This window comes from Medicago sativa, chromosome 1 (genome assembly GCF_051527215.1).
Source record: "Medicago sativa cultivar Bolivia chromosome 1, Bolivia_mono, whole genome shotgun sequence".
Taxonomy (NCBI): domain Eukaryota; kingdom Viridiplantae; phylum Streptophyta; class Magnoliopsida; order Fabales; family Fabaceae; genus Medicago; species Medicago sativa.
Genome location: NC_140749.1, coordinates 13,335,835 through 13,355,773, shown reverse-complemented (window position 1 = coordinate 13,355,773; position 19,939 = coordinate 13,335,835). Strand labels below are relative to the sequence as shown.

Here is a 19,939-nt window from a genome sequence, read left to right as displayed (position 1 = left end):
CGTTGGTTGTGTGTTAAATTAAAATCAGAGATCTTGACCCTACGAGAGATCAGAATGAAACTCGGATATTTATCGAAGTGAAATCAAATTGGGAGCGCTCTTCTTGTGTTGGACTAAATTCACTCACTCTCTTGCAACAAGTTTAAATATTTATTAATTAGTTAAATTAATTATAGAGTTGGATCGGAAGAACCCACCTGGAGGTGTTGGATTGAATCGCATTAAAACTATGGCACAAATATTTATTAAGACTATTACTTTGGATTATATAAAATTACAAAAAAGCTCTTTGGATTATATAAGGCTGTGTTTGGTAACACAAATAAGCTAGCTTATAGCTTGTTGGACTAGCTTATAAGCTTGTTTTGATAGAATGGTAAAAAGCTTTTTTCACTAGCTTATAGCGTTTTTTGAAAAGCTATTTCAAGTAGCTTTTGAGCTTATAGCTGGTAGCTTTTTATAACTTTTTCCAATTTTAACCTTATTACATTAATTTTAATATTTTATAAAGGAAAAATAAACTACCCACGTTCCCATGTTTTTATAGTTTACTGCAACCAACCTACCCACACGTTATACTTTTTTATATTTTGTTGTTCACTTGTTTTTATGACATTGCTTTTAATTAATGTAGTATTTAATTTTAATAATAAATAAATTGTGAAGCTAGTTTAGTTAAACAATATTCGTCAAAAAATGAAAATTTGTTGAAAGTAATTGGAAATAAATTTTGATATTTAAAAAGAATTACATTTAGTAAAAAAAATTACATATATAATTTATAAAAAATAAATAAACAAACATGTCATTTAATGTCATTTTATATTTATCAGTTACATTGACAACTAACTTTACCAAATACTTTAATTTCAATAAGCTAGCTTTTTAAAATTCATAAAATACATTTATCAACTTGAAGATGAAAATAATTTGAAATATTAAAAAGAAATACATTAGGAAAAAAAATCATATATGTGATTTATAAAGAAATAAAAATAAACAAATATGTCCTTTTATGTCATTCTATATTTATCAGTCATTTCAACAGCTAATTTTACCAAACACTTTAATTTTAATAAGCTAGCTTTTCAGCTATCAGCTACCAGCTATCAGCTACCAGCTATAAGCTAGCTTTTCAGCTATCAGCTAGCTTATCAGCTATCAGCTAGCTTATAGCTTCTTTTTACCAAACACACCCTAATTCGGATGTTTAATTTCTCTGAAATTTCCGGATTATATAATCCGGAAATCTCTTTTACCATAATTGCATACACTTTGCTTTATTTTATATTGTTTAGATGCTAAATTTATGAAATAAATACAAATAAAAACAAAAATAATACACAAACATAGAGTTGGACTAAATTCACTCACTCACTTGCAACAAGTTTAAATAATTTATTAATTAGTTAAATTAATTATAGAGTTGGAAGAACCCATATGGTTTTTTTTTTTTTTTTAGCAAGGAAAAGTTAATGCATTTCATTCATAATTAGAGAAAACAAAGTAAGTGGTACATGATAGAAAATATGGGGGCTAGTGTGGGAATATGATGCTCTAGCTATGTTGTGAGCGACCCTATTTGCTTGCCTCCGAACATACGACACTACAAAGTCAGAATTACTAAACAATAAATCTCTACACTGTGATACAATGTTGCCAAACTCGTTAAGGTAAATAGTTGAAGAGTTGATGGCATTGGCGAGAATCTTATTCAAACACGACATCATGATAGTTAGCTGCAATTGACCTGTGTAATGCCTCAAGCATAGCAACAACTTCAGCTTCTAGGACAGAACCAAAGGATTGTAGAAGAGATGATTTCCCCATTAACAATTGCCCCCTTGAGTTTCAAAAACACATTCCAAAACCTGTCACCGTGTTATGGCTGAAAGTTGCGGCATCAATGTTACACTTTAGGACGCCTTCTGGAGGCTTCTCCCAAGAGATTATGTGAACCTGATTTTGAGGTTGAGGTTTAACTCCTTGCATACATCGCCATTCGTGAAGTGCATCGTTCGCTCTAGAAACAGTCGAAGCAGTAGTAGTGTCTAAAGAATCCCACAACTTTATGTTACGCCTCTTCCACAAACTCCAAAGTAACATTGCAGCTGCGTTTGTTGATAGGAGGATAACCTGTCAAGAAAATCAAACAACATAATAGTGAAATCATTAGCCCGGTGCAGCAGCTCGCGAATGTGGTTTCCTAAATTAATATGATCCCAACAGTCCATAGCTTTAGTGCACACAAAGAATATATGCATATGTGATTCTGCCAATGATTCACACATCACACACGTATCTTCGCATGGTATACCCCTGGTGGTGAGATTAACACGAGTAGGAAGGCATTGATGAGCAAGACGCCAAAGGAATGAACGAACACGTGGTGGAATTTTCATGTTCCAGAGGGTCATCCATGGGGGATTAGATGACGCATGAGTGGATGAATGTAGAAGATCAGCACAAATGCGATAAACGGGCTTTACGGTGTATTTTCCATCTGTTGATACCTTCCATAATCTAGTGTCCTCCATTGGTCTAGTGTAAAGGGGAATGAAGTCAAAACTGCAGCCACTTGGGGGTCAAGAATTGAATGCACCAGGTTATAATTCCATGACAGCATGGGTTGACCTGGAGGTGTTGAATTGAATCACATTAAAACTACAACACAAATATTTATTAAGACTGTTAATTTTTCCAACCTTTAAGTTCTCGCGCGCCCTATAAAATTATAAAAAAAAACCTTCAGATTAAATAATTCGGATATTTAATTTCCCAGAAATTTCCAGATTATATAATCCGAAAATCTCTTTTACCAAAATTGCACACACTTTGCCTTATTTTATATTATTTAGATGTTAAATTCATGAAATAAATGCAAATAAAAACACAAATATATGAACAAAAATAATACACAAACATCCCTTTTTATTAATATAATTGATACATTTACAACAGGGTAAAACTAAATCTGGGGTAAAAAGAAAACCACAAGAAAATCAACCTCCCTGGATATAAAACTAAATCTGCAGATTTAGTTTTACCCCAAGAAAATTGGTCAGGGGAAGGAGAAAGATATGTTGGGGGGGGGGGGGGGGGGGGGGAGGCTACTGGGGTAAAGTTTGTTTCTAGGGCGAAAGAGACCTTGATGGTCAACCTTGCACCCAAAGAAACGAACCTTGCACCCAAACAAACCAACATGACACCCAGACAAACCGTGTTTCTTTGCAACGTGTTGCCTTCTCCGTTGACCGTTCATATAATCTCTAAGTTTCTAAAGTAGCCTCTTTTTATGAAAGGCCAACGATGAAAACACATTGTTATAGAAGGAAGAGGAGGAGAGAGTTTGAGAAATGGTGTGAGAAATGTGAAGATTTTGGAGGCTATTTATAGGAAGAAAAAAACTTGCCTAGATTGTAACTCCCCATTATGTTGGTCAAAAAACGTGTTCAAAGGGGTTTTACCAGCCATTAATGTTGGTAAAAACCTTTGAAAACGTGTTTCTTGTGGTGCAGACCACCAGCCAAAAGAAACTGACAGAGTTTGGATTATATAATCCGGAAACCTCCCATGGTTTCCGGATTATGTAATCCGAATTAATTTGATAATGAGCCAAACTGAAGGAAGTTGCGCACTTCCTATGGGGTGAGGGACATTTCGGATTATACAATCCGGAACATGTTTTTTTTCTTTTCTGTTTATTGACGTTTGTTTTCGTTTTGTTTCGTGGAGATAAAGATGAGTGGTGAATTTGTTTTGGCTATGTGATTTGGTCTGAAGGAAAATTTTTAAAGATACTAAAACAAAACGTTGATATATTTACAGGGGTAAAGTTTGTTTCTAGGGCGAAAGAGACCTTGATGGTCAACCTTACATCCAAAGAAACGAACCTTGCACCCAAACAGACCAACATGACACCCAGACAAACCGTGCTTCTTTGCAACGCGTTGCCTTCTCCGTTGACATTTCATATAATCTCTAAGTTTCTAAAGTAGCCTCTTTTTATGAAAGGCCAACGATGAAAACACATTATTATAGAAGGAAGAGGAGGAGAGAGTTTGAGAAATGGTGTGAGAAATGTGAAGATTTTGGAGGCTATTTATAGGAAAAAACTTGCCTAGATTGTAACTCCCCATTATGTTGGTCAAAAAACGTGTTCAAAGGAGTTTTACCAGCCATTAATGTTGGTAAAAACCTTTGAAAATATGTTTCTTGTGGTGTAGACCACCAGCCAAAAGAAACTGACAGAGTTCAGATTATATAATCCGGAAACCTCCCATGGTTTTTGGATTATGTAATCCGAATTAATTCGATAATGAGCCAAACTGAAGGAAGTTGCGTACCTTCTATGGAGTGAGGGACATTTCGGATTATACAATCCGGAACGTGTTTTTTTTTTCTTTTCTGTTTATTGACGTTTGTTTTCGTGGAGATAAAGATGAGTGGTGACTTTATTTTGGCTATGTGATTTGGTCTGAAGGAAATTTTTAGAGATACTAAAACGAAAAGTTGATATATTTAGAGGGAGAAAAACATATTTAACCTTTTATATAATATAGATATAGATTATTACTCTTTCCGTTTTAAAATGAGTGTCGTTTTAGCGAAAAAAATTTATTTCAAAATGAATGTCACTTTCAATTTCCAATGCAATAATAACTTTTTCTTTTCAATTGTACCCTCCAATTTAGGGGTGGACATGGTTCGGTTAACCATCGAAACCGAACGAACCGAACCAAATTGCTCAAATGGTTCGGAATAACCGAACCGAACCGTTTAAAGTTTGGAAGTAACCAAACTAAGCCAAAGTTATGGTTCGGTTAATCATTTGCTTACCTATTAACCAAACCGAACCGAACCAAAACAAATATTTTTGGCTAAAATATGGTTTTAGTCCCTGCAAATATGCCTCGTTTTGGTTTTAGTCCCTGTGTAAAAAAAATTGTTTTTGGTCCCTGCAAAATTTTTTGTTTTTCAAAATAGTCTCTGACCCCATTTTTGTGATGATTTGCATACGTGGCACATGATGACTGAACCCATTATTTAGATTTTGGTCACTGCAAAATATTTTGCAGGGACCAAAAACAAATTTTTTTTACACAGGGACTAAAACCAAAACGAGGCATATTTGCAGGGACTAAAACCATATTTTAGCCAATATTTTTTATCCAATGAATAAAACTAGAATAGCTTATTTCTTCAAACTAATTTATCTTATGCAAAACAATCGATTACGATCTCTTTATTAAAAAAAAAAAAGTTTATTCAAAACAACTTATTTTATGCAAAACTTCTTATTTTAAAAAACAGCTTATTCAAAACAACTTATTTTAAAATCTTATTTTATGGAAAAAACTTATTTTAAAAAACAGTTTATTTTTCTAAAACAACTTATCATCTATTTATTCAAAACAACTTATTTTATAAAAAAAAATGTGTTCCTTGAATTATTTCACTGCTACAGGATATCTTATCAATTATCATCATTGTTTGTGCAATTCACTTTTTCTTTTTGAATTTTTTTATAACCGCCAGAGTAATGTTTTCTTCTACCAAGATTTCTCTGATTCTGATCCATTCATTTTGGGCATTCAAACTGAGTGGCAGTTGCAACAAATGATTAAGTTTGGGAACCGTGGTCTGCTTGCATCTGATTCACGATTTGGTACAAATAAATTAAAGGTTTGTTTGTGACTTTCTCACTTAATTTTGATAAGCAAACATATATTACTTTCATTGAGTTTCAAAGAAACTAACATCAAACACACTGATAATTTCATGCAGTACCCGGTTCATAGTCTTCTAGTGTTCAACTCAGACAAGAAGGCCATTCCTGTGGCTTGGATAATAACACCAAAATTTTCATGTTTGGATGCCCATCAATGGATGAGGACTCTGTATAATAGGGTACACACCAAAGATCCTACTTGGAAGTTAGCTGGCTTCATAGTAGATGATCCACAATATGATGGCCATCAATTCACTTTTTTTTTTTTTTTTAAAATATAAGTAAAAAAATGTAGCACTAGTACCAAGTGAGTAAGTGAAGTGTGTTGAATAATATAAATTTACATTGCTTTTTGATCATTCTGATTCTACTAAATGTGACATGAACCAGCTTATTGCATAAAATAAGTTGTTTTTATAATAAGTTGTTTTCCATAAAATAAGCTGTTTTTTTTAAAATAAGTTGTTTTTAAAAATAAGATGTTTTGCATAAAATAAGTTGTTTTGAATAAACTATTTTTTAAAATAAACTGTTTTAAAATAAGTTGTTTTGCTTAAAATAAGTTGTTTTGCTTAAAATAAGCTGTTTTTATAATATTCTTTTTTGAATAAGCTTTTTTTATTGAATAAGTTGTTTTTTAAAATAAGTTGTTTTGCATAAAATAAGCTGTTTTAAAATAAGTTGTTTTGAATAAGCTGTTTTTAAAATAGAAATAGTTAATGGTTCGGTTCGGATAATTGTGGTTACTAACGGTTCAGTTCAGTTAGTGAATTGTTATCAAAATTATGGTTCGGTTCGAGAATTGGTTAAATGGTTCAGTTAATTTTGATACGGTTTGGTTCGGTTAACCGGTTCGAATTGGTTTTTGGTTATTTTTGCCCACCCCTACTCCAATTAATACTCTGCACACTACTCCCAAAGTATTACTTTTAAAACTAATCAATAGTTAATAAGGATAATTTCGTAAAATAACCATTCTCTTTCTTTTAATCATTGCATTTATTAATATGTGTGTAAACACCTAAAACGAGACTCATTTAAAATGGTGGGAGTAGTTATTAAAATTGAAAATATGGAGTGATTCGTGCTAACTGATCGAAGTGAAGTGAAGTGAAGGGAAGTACAAAGGTTATCTTTGTAATTTTACTGAACCCTTGTCTCTGACCATAAATAAATAAGATGAACTGGTAAAGTGGTGTGTTCCTTCCTTAACACAATCGGCGGGCGACCGACAATTCTCACTTATCAGATTTTGGTAACGACGATGTTGTCGATGTTAAGAAGAAGAAGAAGATGTGTTGGTGCTGTTTTTTCAATTATTATTACCAATAACTTGTTTGCTCGTTGTGCTTTTGTTTCTACCTTGTCCCCATTGAAACTCTCTGCAGCAATCGATCTCCGTGGGGCTGCTATCAATGAATTCAATATCCTGCTCTCTAGACGTGTCTCTGACATATCTCATTACAACAACGTTTTCTCTTCCCTTCTCAATCTAGGCAGCTACATCGCTATTCCTCGCCTTGTTCAACAATTGGAATCTCAATCTCACGAGCTTTATCTTTTCCCAAACATTCATACTTGGTTGATGCTCATCACTTGCCACTCTGAATTAGGTAACATCTCCACTGCTTTCTCTCTTTTCCGTAATAAAATCATCGACACTGGTCATCGTCCTACTACTTCCACTTTGAATCATCTTTTAAAAGGTTTATGTCAAATAGGAGAGAGTTATAAAGCAATGTTGTTTTACCATTACATCATACTCAAGGGTTTTCGGTTGGACCGTGATAGTTATCATATTCTAATCCGTGGTTTATGTCGTCATAGCGGAGAAACTCGAAGAGCCATACACTTGTTGAGAAAGGTATTATTACTACATCCACAAATTGACACCGAAGAATTTGATTTTCGTGCCATATTGTATAACAAAATTATATTAAGACTTTGCAAAGATAGACTTGTACATCAAGCCTATGATTTATATTCTGAAATGATTGTTAACAACATCAAGCCTGATTTTGTCACACATCGGCATCTCCTCTATGGCTATTGCCTCGTTGGTCAGTTCAAACAAGCAATTTGGTTCAATAGAGAATTGGGGAAGCCAATAAGCAATGACCCAACCACTGGTCTTCTTTCTTTAACGAAAGTTCTAGAGAGAGCATTGGCTTCATTGCATTCGTCCAAATACATTCCACCAGATATTTATGCTCTTAATTTAGTTACGGAACAAGAGGTCAAAGATGCTAAAACTGTAGTAGCTGTGATGGTAAAATCTGGTATCCAACCTATTTTTGCTAGTTACCATTCAGTGACTAATGAACTATACAAACGTGGAAAAGTTGATCAGATTGCAAAAAAGGTCGAAATCTTGCTATTACACCAATCTTCGCTAGAACTATATTACTCCGATCCTTATTGGTGACGTTTTCGCAAGACAATCAATGGTTGCGTTCCTGACTAATGATACTATATAACTTGCTCAACAAAGCATACTCTCTCTGTTAGAGATGGAAATAAGGATGGTGGAGCAAAGTATCGTTTGTTTGTGAATGGATCGCAAAAGCCTAGAGGTCTATTTGATTATATTATATGCTTTCTGGTTTGTTAATTAAAGAACTATGCTTTCGCTTTTAGTTTACCTTATATTAGAGATTCTATGCCTTCAATAATATGCCTATGTTTCTTGTTTTATGCTTTTTTATTAAGCTTCTTGATTATGCCTATATCATTCTCTTGGCTTGTTGCTTTTTTTTTTTTTTTTTTTTGTGTGTGTGGGTGGGGGGGGGGTCACTAATGAATCAACCTCAGTAAGTCACTACAATAGGGAAGAATATAAAAAAGTATGTGATATGAACCACTTGCTTGGTAAGGTGCCCAAAATAGTTATTATGGCTTCTGATTCACCATGAAGGAAAAAATGGTTCCAATTCTATTATTGGTTAGTAGAAACTCGCATGAAAAAATACTCTTGACTGTCACCAGAATTTTAAAATACATGTGGTTTATCTGGTAGTTTTGGTTTTTTAGGACACAATTTTAACTATTATTACACTGGTGTCAGCCTTAACAGACTCCTTATCTTGTAAGACATCCTTCTTTTCTTTTTACATTGGCAATATATGTATGCACATCTCTCTGTCTACGAGTTCGACTACTTTTTTCTTGTTTTATGTCTTGATAAGGGCTTGTTCAACAGCATGTTGGAGATCTATCAAAAGCATATTGACGAGCAGTTTTTTTAACACACTTCTCTACAATACTGCCTCTGACATCATTTGATAATACCTAAGCACTTGGCAACTCTCCCTTGAAGACTAGTTGTTAAGAGAGAAAAACCAAACCACCTAAGGACTCACCAAACATCATATAATTCTTGATATGGGACTTAGACACCCAATAATACTACTTAAGAACATCCTTCATTCCCACCTTATATGCTATGTATTGCAACTTTGTTTATTCCAAGGTGATGGAAATGAAAAATGGTCACAAAATTGAGTAGATGAACACGGAGTGCCTTGCTGGTTGCTTTTCTCTGCAAGATTAAAAGGCAATGCATAGTTTGAGTGAGTAAAAGTCCTAACAAACCAATAGAACTAATGTGTTACTAACTGAAACTATGAAGGAGACACATCACATGTTAGTTTACATAAATGTATGATATATAGTATAAACTGATATTTACTGGTTTGAGAAAACGATGGAAATAATTTATGCAAAGGATTGAGTATGTTTATGGGTTATAATGTCGGTGTTTTGTCTTTGGATATAGAAGATAAGTAATTAATTTTATATTATGTTCTAACTTTGGTTTTTCTCCAATGACCATGTTATAAATTTAGAATATCAACGAAGTTGGAGGTCCTGGGTTCAAACTTGGACGAAGTGAAAAAAAAAAAACTACTCTATACTAATTACTAACAATTATCATTCAAAAAAAAAGTTCAATGGAGCATTAACACGCACGCGCGCACACTTATACGTACACTCCTTGCTACTGTCATGTAAGACCTTATCTTGTGCCAGCCTTAACAGACTCCTTATCCTTTAAGATCTAGGTTTTTTATATCATCCTTCATTATATTTATATATTGACAATATATGTATGCACACCTCTTTGTGTACAAGTTTTAGGCACTTCATGTTTTATGTCTTGATAAGGGCTTCTTCAACAATACGTTGGAGATCTACTAAGATCATGATAGGCTCCAAACACAGTTTTACTTTTTGTGTTAAAATTCACTTCGTGCATGTGGGCTTGGTTGACACTTGATAGATAAAGAACTGACAACAATGTCAAGGCGGGGAAGGGCTGACAATTTAGAGCAGTTTTTTTGTTTTTCTTCGAGTGAGCATGTTAGAATATGAACTTCAACAGAGGATTAACACACACGTATACGTACACTCTTTTCCTACTGTCATGTTTCCTGGGTTTGAATAGCAGCTGGAAGCATATAAATATGCTTCTGTGTTATAAACTCAACATATATTTCTTATATAGAAGCTTGTGTATCATTTATGAGTCTGTTGCTGATTTCTTAGGACCGGCTTTCTTATATCTACGCTAGTTTTCACCCCAAACACTGTTGTAAATTTTTATTTCCTATTGGACCACTTATTTGATACTGAGATGGAATTATGTTCATAAGTTTGTCACAAGTTACTAACTGAACATAAAACTAAATAACATTGTTATACAAATATTAAATTTGCTCACTTTAAGGCAGTTTCTGTCACAGTTACACTCACTGTTATCATTTCTTAATTATTTGACGCTGAATTTGCTCGGTAATGTGATGCATCTATTCACACTTTAGAGAAACCAAATTGTCATTAAACCATGAGTCTTAAGGCGAAAATATATCGTAACAGATAGTGCAGAATTTTAATTTTGGTGTCACAGCTACCTGAAAACAAATCTGAACGTAACACTGATCAGGAAAATGATATAAACTTGTGGTTTTTTTGGGACCTAGGACGGTTGCCCTCCTCGCCCTGCCTCAGATACAACCCTGCTTGTTACCAGCCTTGGAGTGGATTGGAAAGTAGCAGTTTCAGCAAGTGATTTGGTTGTTGCATCTCTTATGTGGGGTTTTTCTATGAGAGAGACTAATAAGGTTGCTTATAACTGTGCTAAGGTGGCTGTATATAATGATGGTTCTCATATTTATTGTGATATATTCCTACATGTATTAACTCTTTGGTTTTTCTCCACTTATTTAAAAGAAAGAGCAACTTGAAATTGAATCACTCTCCTTAATAATTTATTATAATCATTATATTTCATCAATCCAATTGTCAAATTTTAAGTTCTTGTTGAGTTTATTAACTACACATTTTCAACAAAAAAAAAAAGTGAACCTTTTTATATTTCATCAAATAACTAAAAATGAATTTTTTTTTTATGTCAAATATGGATTAATTTGTTTTTTACAATATAATTTTTTTACACATGTATCCAATCAAATCATTTTACAAATATAAATGATAATTGAAACTAGATCTTGAATGGAGCAAGTGGATTCACGGTAAAAACTTGATACGATAGGAATTCTGCTCTTTACCCAACCAAAAACGCTCATTCGCAACTGAAATGATTATAATACCCCTGCGTAAGCTAACTCATGCTAGTTTCTTCTTCTTCCTTCCATTTACGCTATTTTCTTCTTCTTTCTTCCATTTATGACAAATTCTGCTGTCCAGCTAGAACCTTATTGTGGTTGCATTGTCTCTTATTGTGAATTTTCTTGGGGCGTGCCACCTGTCCAGCTAGAACCTGATCATATTGAGGGAAAATACAGAGAAACTTGTTCAATTACACGTGCTTTAATTAATTGCTGCAAATTAATCTGGAGCTAGGGGAAAATTTAAGACAAAAGATATAGCTGAAGCTAAAAAATTGTCAATTTGGTTGTTGAAATTGTGGTGTTTGACAATACATTTTTTTCGACAGTGGTGTTTGACAATTAGAACCGAAAATTGATGAAATGCGATACTCCATTAGTTGTGAAATCAATCGCAGTCAAAACTTAGCGTATGTTTTAATTTTACTTTATTCACGGTGTAACTGCGGCTTGTAAGCTTGTTCAAAGTGAAACTGCATTTAGAGTTGTGGACTATAGCATATATTCAAAGTAATCCCACATTGCAAAAACAAATACACCATCAGTCTATTAGCAAACCGTGCGTTAAGTCACGCAAGGTTTAACACGTGAGTTAACTCATGCAAAGATATCTTTAAAATTTTAGTTGGGAGTGAGCAAAATGTGTTGGGTAAAGAACAGAATTCGTAGTCTGATGGCATCGCATCTAATGCTCATAGATTTACATATACAATGAGGGGGCTCAAGATCACACTCCTGTGATTTTTAATCATATATAAACTCGAAAATGTGTCTTGTCAAACACAACTATAATGCTCTCACATTTGCATATAAAAATCAAACAAATGTGCTCAACAAGTTATCGAAAAGTTCAATCCCTTAAAAATTTTCGTTAATTTATAGCTTATTTTTCAATTGTTATTTTAAGTAACGTTTAAATGCTACTTCAAGTACTGTTTAAACTTAGAACTGACAATTTTTTATTTCATTTTTACTCCTTTCATTTTAAATAAAACCTCATTTTCACCCTTATAATCTATTATAATTTAAAATAAATAGTTATGTTTTACAGGGAAACAAAATATCATATGCTTCCGAACTTCAATGTTTATGTTTTTGATCTGTGCAAGTGCTGTTTCTTCTATTACTATTCCCAACAACTTGTTTCCTCGTCGTTCATACATTCTTGCCTTGCCCCTGCCTGTTGAAATCCTCTAAATGTTGTTTTCCTGTCGCAATCAACCTCCCTGCTGCTGTGATCGATGAATTCTATTGCATGTTCTCTAAATGTGTCTCTCACATATACCATTACAACACCGTTTTATCTTCCAGTCTCGATCCGGGTTACTACTTATTTCATGTGTGCAACAATGACACTTATTTTAAAACGGAGTGAGTAAATTTCGTGTGCAAAAGGATGCGACTCAGGGAGAGCTGTTAATGAAATTAGTAGTAGATTTTTTTATTAAGATTCTTGGTTATGTCTTCGTAAGGGCCAGCTTTAACATACTCCTTATCTTGTAAAATCTAGGCACATTATACCATCCTTCATTTCATTTACGCATTGACAATATATGTATGCGCATCTCTCTCTACGAGTTTGCATACTTTTTTCATGTTTTATGTCTTGATAAGGGCTTCTTCAACAACATGTTGGAGATCTATTAAAAGCGTATTAGTATTTAATCAAATTGGATACGAAACACTCTCCTAAACGGATGAAGATCACACATCAATTGAAACTTAAATGAATATGATGCAGGCCATATGCCTCAACTACTGTTGAAGATAGTTGTTTTAGCTAGAATATAGTCAAATTCTATCTACTATACGTGATTTTGTGGAACTGTTTTATAACTGGAATGAGTTTATAAATAATAAATAATCTATTGACATTTCAAAATTTTACTTAATATAGGCTCCAAAACAATTTTCCTGTCTGTTAAAATTCACTATGTGCATGTGGGCTTGGTTGACACTTGATATAGGAAAGAGTGACAATACGTCAAGGCAAGGAAGGGCTGAGTGGCTGACTGTTTAGAGCAGTTTTTTTGTTTTTTTTTTTTTGTTTTTCTTCCAATGAGCCATGTTAGAATAGGAACTTCAACAGAGCATTAACACTCGCGTATACGTACACTCTCTTCCTACTGTCATGTTTCCTGGGTTTGAATAGCAGTTGGAACCATATAAATGTGTTGCTTGCCGTGTTATAAATTCAATGTAATGTTTCTTATATAGAATCATGTGTATCTTTTTTGAGTCTGCCATTGATTTCTGAGGATCGGCTTTCTTATATCGATGATGCTAGTTGGACTACTTATTTGGAACTGAGATTAAATGTTAAGAAGCTTTTGTCACAAGTTACTAACTGCTCAAAACTAAATAACACTGTTATGCAAATACTAAATTTGCTCACTGTTATGCAGTTTCTGTCACAGTTACACACTTTCTGTTTATCAACATTTCTTAATTATTTGACTCTGAATTTGCTTGGTAATTTGATGCATCTGTTTACACTTTAGAACAACTAAATTGTCATTAAACTATGAGTTTTTTATCGTAATTTTGGTGTCACAGCTACTTTAAAATAAATTTGGACGTAACACATAACAAAAAAAAAAAAAAAAGATATATAAACATGTGGTTTTAAGGCATGGTATTTTCTTTAATAATTCAACATAGATTTTGAACGCATATATAGCATTGCTCAATATATAGAAATATTCCAAAACATTCCAGAGAGTTTGTCATGTTTGTTGGAGTTAAAATTGTTTGGTTGGATCCTATTGTAACAGTCGGCCTGTGTTTTGTATAGGTGATTTGGGGTAGAGAGAGATGTTGGTGCGAGAGAGATTGAAGAGAAAAATGTACCACCTCCGTCCTAATTATAACACCATTTTGAAAATATTTTTTGTCCCTTTTTATAAGAAAATTTTGCTATTTCCAACTCTATTAATTATTTCTTTATATACATGCCTCTATTTATTATACATATTTTTCTTCAAACAACAATCAATAACATATGGAAAATACTCCCTCTGCTCCTATTTACAAGAGAAAGTTGACTTTTTAGATACATTGAATAATGTATGTATCTAGTCAAGAACCTAAACTAAATACATAAATTATTTAATGTATCTAAAAAGTAAATTGTTTCTTGTAAATAGGACCGGAGGGAGTATAAACTAACTCTCTCTCTCTTAAGGATAAAATTGTAAAAACAATAATGATTACAAACAACTTTAATACAAATATCCACTTTCTTAATTCTCGTAATTTTAGCAAAGGGGTCTTATATGTAGGGACGGAGGTAGTGGTATTTATTTCTCCCGTTTAGGAGAAAGAAGAAATAAGGGAGAGTTAAAAGGCATGTGACCCACACTTTTTAGAGTCTCTACTCTACTGCGTAAGTGCGAAGAAGCGGTGGAGAGTGTCTCATTTTCCAATTGTGCCCTTTTTTCAATCGAAAGTGGCAATAGGGGGGAAGGCGATGTCCCATGGCAATAGCGGGACAACAACCACAAATGTTGATGAAATTAATGTATTTATCGGGCGTTGCCCAAGTTAGACATATATAATTAAGCATGATCAACATTTTGTTCAATTTACATATATGGCGGGCATGCCTAGATATACTCATTTGTTCTTCACAACTATTTGGTTTGCCTCTATTTGGGTGATTTAGAAGGAGAGGAATTTGTTGGAACAAAATGTGTTTAACAATAAACCTTTGAGAGTTTTGATGATAACAAGGTATTAAAAATTGTCAATTGGACTAGCTAATATTTGTTCAAGCGTCTGAAGAGAAGTGCTCCTGAAGACAAAAGTGCTCCTGATGACAAAGCGCTCCTGAAGATGATGACGTCATCAGAAGCTGGAGTTCAGCAGAAGCAAGTTCATCAGAAGCGACTTCATCAGAAGCTGAGAATCACCAGAAGCTGAAATGGAAGAATTAAATCTTCAAAAGTTGTTCAATGGATTCAAAAGCAATGCATAAGACTTGGAATGTAAAGCAACGGTCATTTTGAGGAGATTTGAAGGCATTGGATGCTTATCTTCAAAAAGCGTTGACAAAGTACAATTGTACGAAGTGTACAACCACTATCTCCACTACTCTGCAATGTCCTTGCTACAAGACAAGAAAACAGCTCTGCCTGCAACAATGTTCCTTCACAATAGGAATGGATTTGAAATTGGTTCTTCATAGGACAACAACCATATCAGGCAAAAGATCATTGGTGATTGATCAAAGCTTCAAACGACTCTTTTTGATGTGCTGGCAATTTCACAACGTCTCTTTCACACCTCTATATAAAAGATTGAAGACTTAGAGAATGGCATAAGACTCAACTACAATTTACAAGCGCCAAAACTTTGCTAAAATTGTTCTGCTTTCAAAAGTTCGCTTAGAATTTATGTTTTCAAGTTCATATCTTAGAAATTCTAAAGTCTTAAGAGTCTGGTTTGTATTGTAAGCACCTCTGATTGTATATCAATTGTTCAACCTCAAACATTTTTCTTTGTAATCTTGTTTGATTAGAAGTCTCTTAATGTTGTACTTAAGCATTAGAAGTCTCTTGATTGTGTTCAGGAGCATAGGAAGTCTCTTGCTTGTGTGCTTTGTAACAGCCCGGTGGGCCCCTCGCAAGGCACTGCACCCACCGCACTGCACTGTTACTCACAAGCTTAATCACTAGCCCCCTCACCATACTAGTGTTTTTGCCTCCCGTGGGAATCGAACCTAGTACCTGGGGATAAGTACTACTTCAATGCATTCCCACTACCAATTGAGCTACTAGCTCAATTGGTAGTGGGAATGCATTGAAGTAGTACTTATCCCCAGGTACTAGGTTCGATTCCCACGGGAGGCAAAAACACTAGTATGGTGAGGGGGCTAGTGATTAAGCTTGTGAGTAACAGTGCAGTGCGGTGGGTGCAGTGCCTTGCGAGGGGCCCACCGGGCTGTTACATGCTTGACCAATTTGAAGTCTCTTGCTAGTTGTAGCAGTGAGCAATTGTAATTTGACATTACATTTTAGTGAACTCTCCTTGTAAGTGCAAGGGGGACATGACTACTTCCGGTTTGTGGAAGGAACATGTATAATTGCGTGTGTCTTTCTTCTTCTCTCTCTCTCTCTCTCTGTTTTTATCCGCTGCATCTTAGTTTTGAATCCCACTTCAGAAGCAGTCTCATTTTGCTTCTGACCAGTGTGTTTCAACTTAGGAGAAACGAAGAAATTTAAAACACAATTCAACCCCCCTTCTTGTGTTTTTCTCACCTTCAGAATTACCGTGTATTCCAAAACACTGCTTCTGATCCTTCTATCCTCATTGAAAAGGTTAAACTAAACTCTTTTATATGGCTGAAATCAAAACAGGAGACTTTTAATTACAGTTATCATGATTGGTGGAACCCGCTTCTTTGTATGGGTGTCCACTTGTAATTTTTTTCTCTGCTTTTGGTGGTGCTTCCTTCGTGATTGCACCTTGAGGTTGTAAATACTCTTGTGTGGTTGGCCTTTTGCACGCCTTGTGCGGGGTAAATCACAGTTGTTTATATATATCATTTTAGCTTGTTAAGAAAAAAAATTAAGCATGATAAAAAAAATTATATATGATATCCGCAAATAAAATTTACTACAGTTCGAAACGGGACAAATATCTTATTGGTACACACAGATAGAATAGAATAAACTATATTTTAAGTACCCGTAAATTAATATATGCACATGCAGATGAAATTATCTGGATTTAGTCAAATTATTAACACATTGAATAAAATAAACATTTTTAAGTACATGTACTCGCAGAAAATAAAGAATAATGAGATGAAAAAAACAACATAAACATAAGAAAAATTATATTGAAAGGGAAGTAGTGAAAGATAAATATAACAAGAGTAGTGATATTTGAAGTTTGAACAACCATTTGAAACAACTTTTGTGACAACTTCTTTTCTCTCTCTCTCTCTCTTCATTGGTCAAAAACAATGGAGATGGAGAAAAATGTAGAGAGAGAATAAAAACATAATGTGAGTATGAAAGAGAAAGTTGTCATAAAATAATTGTACAAATATCATTTCTCATATAACAAAGTAGGAGAAAACCCTACTAAATAAAATCGTTGAAGAGTGTTGGGAAAAAAAAAGTCAAGATAAAATAATAATTTATTTTTTTATGAAAGAAATAATAAAATATAACACAACATGAATAAAACATGTAAAAAAAGTATGAGAATAATATAAGTGGTTAGTTTCCATGAATTTTTTTTTTTAAGGACAAGGAAAAAATAAAGGGTCTTGCTAAGAAGTGCCCTAAGGGCATTGTTTAAGGAACCCACAAAAAGAAACTATGTCTTGACAATACAAGTCCAACACATAATAAACACATGTTAAAGTCATAACCGTACAATTTCCAATGCAAAAGTTGCTACTTTAGATGCTTAAACAATGCCCTTAGGGCACTTGTTAGCATTTTCCAAAAATAAATTATATGTGTGTGTGTGTGTGTGAAGTTGTTCCATGAAATTATAGGAATTTAACGAAATAAATTATGTTAAAATAAAATCTGAAAGTGATAAAAACAAAAAAAAAATATTTGGACGATAAAATCGTAGCAGATATGAATTATTTGTTGAGATGTTTATGTTAGATAAGAAAATGAGTTTTGTAAAAATAAAATAATAATGTTTTTTTAGGGGTAAACATAAGTGTTAGTATGGGAGTGAACATGTGCATAAATAATTGTCATTTTTTTGTTAATTAACTAAAAAGAAAAAACTCATAGGAAAGTAGTTTTATTGCATCAAATAAATTAAGTGTGAGATAAAAATATGAACATAATAAACTTATTTTTAGAAAATGTAAATTAAATATATGGCTCATCTTTTATAGATTAAAAAAAATGATTTTGACACTAAATAACTTTTTTTTGAGACTTTAAGAAAAATCATAATCAATTTTGAGTTTATTTATCGTAATAACAATCATTGCTTTGAAAAAAAAATTAATTTGTTTGGATACTATATAAAATATATCTTTTGTTACAAAATTACCATTATTTTTTTATATTTATTTTCTCCCGCCCGAAATATATTTATTAAAAAGTTACTCTTGATATCTTTTTATTTGAAACTGTTTTTAGATTTTTTTTTTGTAGATCATAGTTTTTGAAAACAACTATAACAAACATTTTGTCAAAAAAAAAACTATAACAAACATATATAATGCTCTTTAAAGTGATTTTTTTTTTAAGTTATAACAGCCTCACATGTTAGTTATGGATTGGAATAAAAAAGATTTTGACATTCAATAATTTAGAGATTGTTTTTTACATTTTATAAAAAAATTAGAATCTATTTTGTGTTTATTTATTGTAGTAAACTAATTTTGAAAAAAAAAATTAGTTTGTTTAAAACAATTATATAAAAGGAATATTTTGTTACAAAAATATTTCAATTTTTTTATTGTTACTCTCTCTCTCTCACACACAATTTGTTGATGTGCTTTATCTAATTTTTTTCTCAAATACCTTTTGTTCCGCAAGTATATACGAACCATTTTTTGCTTATATAATTTGATTTTTTTTTGGTTAAGTAGCCTAGTGATTGGAGAAATGGGGTGTCTGAGGTTTGTGCCTTGACCTCTGCATATATTATGTATTGTTCCTACCAACTGAGTTAAGCTCACAGAGACATAATCTAAAACCTTCTATTGCTAATAATTGCATAACACTTTGACATATAATATTAACAACGCATAATTGAAAATGAACAAAATTAAAAGAGACAAAATGAATAAAACTCTCATTTTATTAATAGATCAAAATGACGCTTGTTATGCAAAATTATTAAACACCTGATGTTAAACATGTTGTGCAAGAAGATGGAGGGAGAAGGAGGTTGAGGTAAAATTTGTTTCCTCTCTATGGCGAAGGGAGCTTTGATGGTCACCTTACACTCAGACATATCAACCTTACATCCATACAAATGGTGTCCATTTGCAAAGTGGCATCATATCCTTTGATCATTCATAGAATCCCTAAAATACTAGAAGTCTTGAAAGTCACTCAAGTGCTTGACAACTGATCTTCCCTCCCAATATTTTAGATTCACCAACTTTCTAATAGCAAAAGTTTTGTTTTGTGCGGTCTTTCTTTAATATATCTTTTCGATGTTCTACCACATAGTCTGGGCATTTGTCTTTGTGGCCACATGGTGGAATACACTAAGATCCACCCACTACCTAGTCAGATTGACAACTTTCTAAACTTTTTCCAATCCTCGTCAGTCACTTTGTTTGGCTTTGTGTCTCTATTTTCTACAGTATCATACATATCCTTGTAGTAAAGCATATCCTCTATTTCTGGCTTCCAAATGGTGTAGTATTTAGATGCGAGTTTAATCATTGTATGAAAGTTCTCCTCCATTTAATTTACACTATAATCTCGAGCTCGAACCGGAGCATTGATACAACTTGTTGGGCTCAACGAGCTTAATGTGAGTGTAAATTAAAATTTCAAAATCCAAAAGAGATTGGACCTTACAGCGCAGTGGTAATGATAAATGTGAACACCAATATTTAACGTGGAAAACTCTCTAATAT

The 19,939-nt window shown here is 33.2% G+C and overlaps 2 protein-coding genes and 1 long non-coding RNA gene across 3 annotated transcripts; 2 read left to right on the top strand and 1 right to left on the bottom strand.

Annotated features, from left to right (window-relative positions):
* Positions 1–1,851: 1,851 nt before the first annotated feature.
* LOC146952836 (uncharacterized) lies at positions 1,852–2,537 on the bottom strand. The gene is made up of 2 exons (XM_085740456.1): positions 2,295–2,537; positions 1,852–2,136 (listed from the first exon to the last, which is right to left on the bottom strand). The coding sequence occupies exons 1-2, from the start codon at positions 2,535–2,537 to the stop codon at positions 1,852–1,854; spliced, it is 528 nt and encodes a 175-aa protein (XP_085596582.1).
* Positions 2,538–5,078: 2,541 nt separating this feature from the next.
* LOC146952835 (uncharacterized) lies at positions 5,079–6,087 on the top strand. Its single transcript, XR_015007801.1, has 2 exons — positions 5,079–5,685; positions 5,788–6,087. It is a non-coding gene; the product is annotated as an uncharacterized LOC146952835 (long non-coding RNA).
* An 805-nt stretch (positions 6,088–6,892) lies between these two features.
* Positions 6,893–8,425, top strand: LOC146952834 (small ribosomal subunit protein mL103 (rPPR7)-like). The gene has a single exon (XM_085706430.1). The coding sequence runs from the start codon at positions 6,996–6,998 to the stop codon at positions 8,154–8,156; it is 1,161 nt and encodes a 386-aa protein (XP_085562556.1). The 5' UTR covers positions 6,893–6,995; the 3' UTR covers positions 8,157–8,425.
* The last annotated feature ends 11,514 nt before the right edge of the window (positions 8,426–19,939 follow it).

What these genes read in the sequence shown, in the direction of transcription:
- LOC146952834 (XM_085706430.1), top strand. Translation starts at nt 6,996, where the DNA reads ATGTTGTCGATGTTAAGAAGAAGAAGAAGATGTGTTGGTGCTGTTTTT.
- LOC146952836 (XM_085740456.1), bottom strand. Translation starts at nt 2,537, where the DNA reads ATGGAGGACACTAGATTATGGAAGGTATCAACAGATGGAAAATACACC. An exon ending in TACCATGCGAAGATACGTGT is followed by an intron (nt 2,137 to 2,294) that starts GTGATGTGTGAA and finishes TTTTCTTGACAG; the next exon opens with GTTATCCTCCTATCAACAAA.